Source organism: Apium graveolens, chromosome 3 (genome assembly GCF_009905375.1).
Source record: "Apium graveolens cultivar Ventura chromosome 3, ASM990537v1, whole genome shotgun sequence".
Classification (NCBI taxonomy): domain Eukaryota; kingdom Viridiplantae; phylum Streptophyta; class Magnoliopsida; order Apiales; family Apiaceae; genus Apium; species Apium graveolens.
This window is the reverse complement of record NC_133649.1, coordinates 154939294-154946094: the sequence shown is the minus strand read 5'-3', so window position 1 is coordinate 154946094 and position 6801 is coordinate 154939294. Positions and strand designations below refer to the sequence as shown.

The 6801-nt window shown below is 33.7% G+C and overlaps 1 protein-coding gene across 2 annotated transcripts; it reads right to left on the bottom strand.

Annotated features, from left to right (window-relative positions):
* Nucleotides 1-1308: 1308 nt before the first annotated feature.
* LOC141712875 (amino acid permease 3-like) lies at nucleotides 1309-5363 on the bottom strand. 2 transcript variants are annotated; one of them, XM_074515982.1, is made up of 7 exons: nucleotides 5212-5363; nucleotides 3865-3961; nucleotides 2944-3168; nucleotides 2768-2861; nucleotides 2425-2639; nucleotides 2182-2321; nucleotides 1309-2101 (listed from the first exon to the last, which is right to left on the bottom strand). In XM_074515982.1, the coding sequence occupies exons 1-7, from the start codon at nucleotides 5215-5217 to the stop codon at nucleotides 1445-1447; spliced, it is 1434 nt and encodes a 477-aa protein (XP_074372083.1). In that variant the 5' UTR covers nucleotides 5218-5363; the 3' UTR covers nucleotides 1309-1444. The 2 variants fall into 2 exon arrangements, with proteins under 2 accessions (XP_074372083.1, XP_074372084.1); XM_074515983.1 differs by lacking the exon at nucleotides 5212-5363 and adding an exon at nucleotides 4152-4372.
* Between the last annotated feature and the right edge of the window lie 1438 nt (nucleotides 5364-6801).

The window sequence follows — 6801 nt, the reverse complement described above, 5'->3', positions numbered from 1 at the left end:
ATGCGATGACATCAAGTAGAATAATAAGATGCTGCTATAGCGTAGTGTAGAAGATGTTCAAGGGTATGTAGAGAAACAGCAACTGCATCTGGAAAATCTTTGCCAATGCACAATGTAAATGTGTTGTGGCTTTCACCCTTTAGTTCTGGCCTTGTCTATATCTTCTACAAAGTTTTCTACTTCTTCTCCTCCATCCATTTTGCATCACTAGTGCTGGAATCATTTTCTTTAAAGTTTTTTTGTTTTTTAATCTTTGTCCATTCTCCGAATCCTCTTCAAGAAAGTGACATGCTTCTTTTATAACAGCGGTTTACATTTTCTCACTTTTCAATTCCTAAATTTCCATCACTTGCAATTCCTACTGTCCAAATTTTGATGATTCAGTTATTAAATCTAATCAAGTTTCTTCTGCATTTACGTTAGATAAATCAATCAAGTTTTTAACACTTGGACATTAGTTTTCTGAGATTTCCTCACATAGCTTTACCGAGTTTAAAAAATTTCTCATATAAATACACAAGTGTGTTCTTACAATAACAGAAAAAGAATAATAATGGATATTTGTATGCCAAAAAAACTTCACCAATAACAACAAGTCACCTCGTTAAAATAGCATCAAAGTACATTAACCTTTTTTTTTACTGGTTTTTATGACCAAATGGGTGTTATTTGAGTCTTGTCTTATCATATGAAGCTGGACACTGCTCACTTGAAATTATTGTCCTATAGATTACTCTGTTTAACTGAACAACTTTGTGATAGAAAACACCACTTGTGTCATAGTGTTATATGATTCCAGGAATGAATTGGATGGTTTAGAAAAAAAGGTGATTCTAACGATGACTACGACCTAATGTACCATTCATTAACATACAAAGCAATAAGCATAGATCTTTGGTGTGAGAGAATCAGTATCAGAATAGTTCTAATCACTTTAGAATCAGTATCATTATAGCTCTCATCACCCACACATTTTCGTTTTATCAAAACAGATTTCATCCGCACGGGTTATAAACTCGGATAACTAAAATCGAAAAGGTTATATTAACTTTAACATGGTGTGTCTAAGATTTTGATAATGCTTTCACATCTGTATGTGGTTTGCATATTTTTTTTTCATTTATTCCTATGATTTCAACTTGGTGATGCCAACAAAGGGTTGATGCAGTGGTCGAGCGCTTGTCCCGAAAGTCAAGAATTTGATTCCTGGTGTTTGCGTGTGTGCTTAATTATTAAAAAAAAGGAAGGTTTCAAACTTGCTGATTATTTATGGACTTTGTTTGCAATTTGATCATTTGTCCGGGGAAAGAGAAAATTTGAAGACATTACAATTGAGTTCAGCTTTGTTACAATGAACATGAAAGATGATCTTATAATCACAAATTTCACTTCTTCTTTTTTTGAGAAAGCTTGTGAAAATAATAACTGAAACATCCTATGATCATTAATAACTTGTCTTGAAGGGCTTATAAACCTTGAGATCAGTGACAACTCCTGCAAATGATCCGGCTGCAGCAGCGATAGAAATTATAAGACAAGCAGCACTTAAAATCTGGAGAGAAATCCATCTGGTGCTCCACTTGGGAATTTGTTTCTGAACGATGTACATTTCGACTGGGAAATAAACAGTAAGTGGCCAAAAACCGAATGCTCCAAGAATTCCGACAACATCATTAAAGAATGGCATAAGCATCGATATTACTGTTGTTAAGCATACAAAAACTGTCCTCCAAATAAGGCGAAAAAGATTGAGCTTGTAAGGGGTAAAGCCTCCTGGCAAGGGGATGTCATAGTCCTTGTTAATAAAGTCACTCTGTGGAAATGTTTTGGATGCAAATTTTTCGACAAAGGCGAAAAGAGGTTGACAATAAACTTGGTATGCACCAACAAGGTGAATAACTATGGCTGCGTTTGCGATATTAAGGAGCCAGTAGGGGTTGTAGAATCCGAATCCTGTGAGGAGGTTACCAGGGGCTAAGTCGCCAAATGCTGCATAGCCAAAGCAACCACAGAGCATGTAGAAAACAGTAGTTACAGCTACACTTATCAGAGTAGCCTTTTTCATTGTCTTTGTTTCTGATGGTGGGGATTTTACAGTGTCCTGTTATTCAAACAATGATTAGCTTACAGATATAAACTGTAAAAAATAATCAGGCTAAGAAAGTGATTTGCTTGAGTTACCTGAATTTCAATAAGTATGAGGGAGTAAGAGTAGGCAAAAGCTATAGCTCCAAGTGCTTGGAAACTCCTCCATATCTTCTGAGTTTCAGTAACAGTTCCTATGCTGATTCCTGTAAGACTTCCCCTGAATTTTCCAGTTTCTGCAGTACATCATCAAGTAGTAGAATTACAATCCATTCGTGTTGCTTTTTCTGTCGATTCTACAAATTAAAGAAAAGAAGATCATAGAGTATATTTATTTACCTATGACTTTGGAAACACCAAGTGCAAGACCAATTGCAGAGTATGTGAAAGACATTACTGCAGCAACTATGGAGAGCCAAGAGATTTGATCGAAATCTGGTATTTGAGAGAACACAATTTCCATGGCACCAAAAGCGAGCATATAAGGGGTGCTTGAAACCAAACATGGATTCTTTGCATGACTTGCATGGAAGCAGTTAGACCTCTTGATAGCACTGTTGATTTCATTATCAAAATTCAAAAATATTTATCAAATGGTGTACCGAATGATGACGTGACAGTGTGCCATGTATAATTTTAACCATTAAAGTGTGTCTTTTTATATTTATGAAGTAGAACATACACCATGCTAATAGATGCCGCAATTGTGTAACCAACAGCAACCCCAAATAGATTTATATATTGGATCAGCCCACAAATTTTAACCTTATAACCACCTGAAAATACAAGTAAATGTATAAGATTTCAATGATAAAACCTTCACCGCCTTGTAGTTGAAATAACAGTGACTTTTCTTACCAAGATTGGTTTGAACAGCTTCCATGTAAGTATAATTTCTTTTTCCATCACTAGAACGGTAACAAGCAGCAAGAAGGCAAGAAGTGTAATAAGTGACAAAAGAAAACAAGAACAGAACAGTTGGACCAGCAATCCATCCCAGTTGTGCAGTGGCCCAAGCCAAAGACAAAACTCCAGAACCAATCACTGCTGTTATTATGTGAGCACTTGCTGTCCAAACAGTTCCTTTACATCCAAAATCACGACACCAAGTAAGAACACCAAATTTATAATTATTCGAAATAAAAATACTCCCTGCGCCCTAAATTTGTTACTGGTCTCAAGATATGCAAAAAGGACATTTACCTTCTGAGATGTATTGTTATGGTTCAAAAGGTACATTTCTCATATTTGGAGGGTGAAAAAGTACAGTTTGTACATATTTATTATATCTATTAACCCTTAAAATATGTTATGGTGTACCTTTTAACCCCAAAGATAGAACAAATATATATTTTAACCCTCAAGTTATAAGAAATGTACCTTTTAACTCATAATGGTATAACTCGGAGGAGGGTAAATATCTTTTTTACCCCTCTGATTTATACATGTAACGGTAAAAAGGGTTAAAATGTACGAAATCTAATATTTTAGGGGTTAAAAGTTACGGGTTCAAATATTTTAAGTGTTAAAAGGTGATTGAGCCCATTATTTACTCAAATTTAAGTTGTTTATAAATTTTGAATGATGATGGGAGCCGGGTAAGTTCTTTTATATGTACACTTCCTAAGTCCAACCTTGGAGTGCATCGTAACGAATTTAATTAAATTGTCAAATAATAAGTTGTGTTATCTTAACTAGAGAAATTTAAATTAGCATGAAAATATGGGACTAATGGAGCGTAATAAATAACCAAAAATGGTGTTAAAATTTAGAAAATACCGGTTCTTTTGAGGCGACCATCATCGTCGAAACACTTGGAGCCACCCTGTGGAGGTGACATGGAGACCTCAAAACCAAGGTTCTTGTTCTCCACCATCTTAGTTTGTTTCAATAGAAGGAAAAAGAGAAACCAATGAAGTTAGTTATGTTGTTTGTATTGAAGAAAATACAAAGGAAGAAAAAATGTTTAGTATCTAGTAAAGATCAATAAATGAAGCTTGATACAAGGACCAACTAGTATTCTTCAGTGAGTGTATCTGTATTTTGCAGTACTTTAACTACTCAACTAAAATAGACAGACAGATGCACAGCACATTTCCCAAGAGTTCATATACAAATGGATAAATGGCAATTAAGATGGGTATGCTTAAATGACTCTCCGTGTGTGTGAAGATGGTAGTTATATAGAAGCTTGGGTTATGGGGAGTCTGTCTGAGTTGGATAAGTGGATGGTTTTCAAGTGAATGGTAAAGGTGGTATATATACTCATATGTGCACACCACATGTGAAGCCAAGACTCACAAATATTGTAAATGCTAATATACTGGCTCAATCAGATTTTCTAACTTTTAACCTTCCTCTAGCTAGGATCAAAGCTGTTACTTCTTCTAATGTTGTTGTATGTACAATGAAATTGTATATTCACAAAAAGACACTATTCAATTATTGTAATTGATTCAGTTGATGCCTAATTTTTCATTAAAAATATATATATAAATATACGCCAGCTAGCCACAATAAAGAAGATTTATACACATATTTACAGTTATGATATTTTAGGTATGGCTGGTTCTTGAAAAATGTATTGCATGGGCTACACATAACACAAGTAGCCAGAATTGTTAGATTCGGGTTCTTGATTTTTTGTTTGGGTAGAAACTTAAAGTATCAAAAAAGAGGTTGAAGCTAAAGGTGTTCTACAAATTTTAGCATATATCTAAGTCTGCCTTTGAATACAACATTTTTGGGCCTCTATTTATACTACAGCTAGCTAGCTCACATTCTGTAAACATGAAACTCTAGAACACTATCCATCGTCAAGTCCTAAGATTATTGATAATAATATGTAGCAACTAATCCATAAGCACAATGATGCTAAGTCTTGTGTACTCGATACGATCTTTTCTAACGAGACAAAATTGAGCGACACGTCTCAAGAAGGACTTAAGAAATTCTTCTACATAAAAAATTAGAGACTGTGATGTTCTTCTACACAAACATGCATTACCCATGTTCTCAAATATAATACAATACATACAAAAAAACATAATATTCTTATAAACTAGAAAGAAACAAAATGTGAAAGAAATAAACAGAAGAATCTGCAACAATTGTTTGAACTTTTACCTTCATAAGCGACCTTTATTTTAGAAATCTGGAGTATAGCTCCAACTCTACAGAGATAAAGATGAGCTACTACTCTTGTCTGTTTGTTTGTTTGTGAATGACCAACCCCCTTGGGCTTTATATATAGTAGAGCACAAGGAAACAAAATTAATATTTTAATGTTGAATTAAGCAACACCTTCCAATATGAAGAATTCTCATCCACCCTTCCTGCCAAAGAATAAATTCGTTTTGGTATTAATAATTCAGAGAAAGCATATCATTATGTACATAAATTGAATTATTTTATCAGTCAAACATGTCCTTATTGTGATTTACAGAATCATCATAAAATGGTGTTACCACTAAGAGTTTCATGATTATAAGCAACCTAGTTGAGGGAGGGTGTTTAGGGTCGTGTGTTCAGATACTAGATAGACTGATAGACATGCAAATGTGCAATAAGGGCAGTATCCTATTCTTTAAATTTCTCTTTTCTTATCTCACCTTTAAATAAGTTCCCAGAGTCTGAGGAATGGCAAGGCTGCCTAGCTATTTCTATCAAGTTTTATTTCTCTCTGTTCACTGAAATGCCCATTCTGTCTGTTATCCCTTATTTTTTATGCAGCAACATATGGTATACACTAATATATATATATATATATATATATGCATGTACATGCAAGATCCTTGTGTTAACTTTAAAGATATAATAGAAATGTAAAACTTTATTACAATCAATACTGAATTTATAATACATATCTGTTCTGAATTCCAGGAAGATAATTGAGAATACGAAGAACTGCCGCCCAATATACAGTAGTAGAAAAAAATGACAAATTGACTAACTATATAAACAACATGTGCAATATCCGGACGAGTAACAGCGAGATAAACAAGACTACCAACAATCGTACAATATAAAGTAGGATCTGCTAAGGGAATACCATCAGATGGAGAATATCTAGCATTCATCTCTAAAGGAGTTTCCACGGTTTTGTTATCAGTAAGAAGTGCACGGTCAAGCAAATCAGCAATCACTACTAGAAAAAATACCTTAGACATCAGTTATGTAAAAAATGGATGATGTCTTCGCGACTGATGTTAAAAGTATTTTTTCATAGACATCGGTTTTTACCCGATGTCTAAAACATTCTTACACAACGCTTTGGGAAGATTCTGATGTCTTTTTCAGGTCAAATGTAACATTAGACATCGATTATTTATACCGTTGTATAAAATATGTTTCAACACCAGCTTTGTTAATATAACCGATGTTATTTACAGAAATAGACATCGATTTTTAATCTAAAACGTTGTATTAAACATGGTTTAATGACGAATATTTAAATTTATACATATAATACCAAAAAACTAAGCTAACAAAATTGAATTGCGAAACTTAAACTACTGTATCATTAATTAAAAAAATTCAAATACAAAATCAACAAATAAGCTTAATTAAAAACCAAATATTTCTCAGTACATTTTCATGAATAATACTGCCTATAAATAAACATAAACTGATCTCCCCAAACTCAAAATTATCAAATTCTTGTATTAGCATGGTCAAAACTTTTAATTACCCATCCATCAAGTCTGGGCCAGTTAT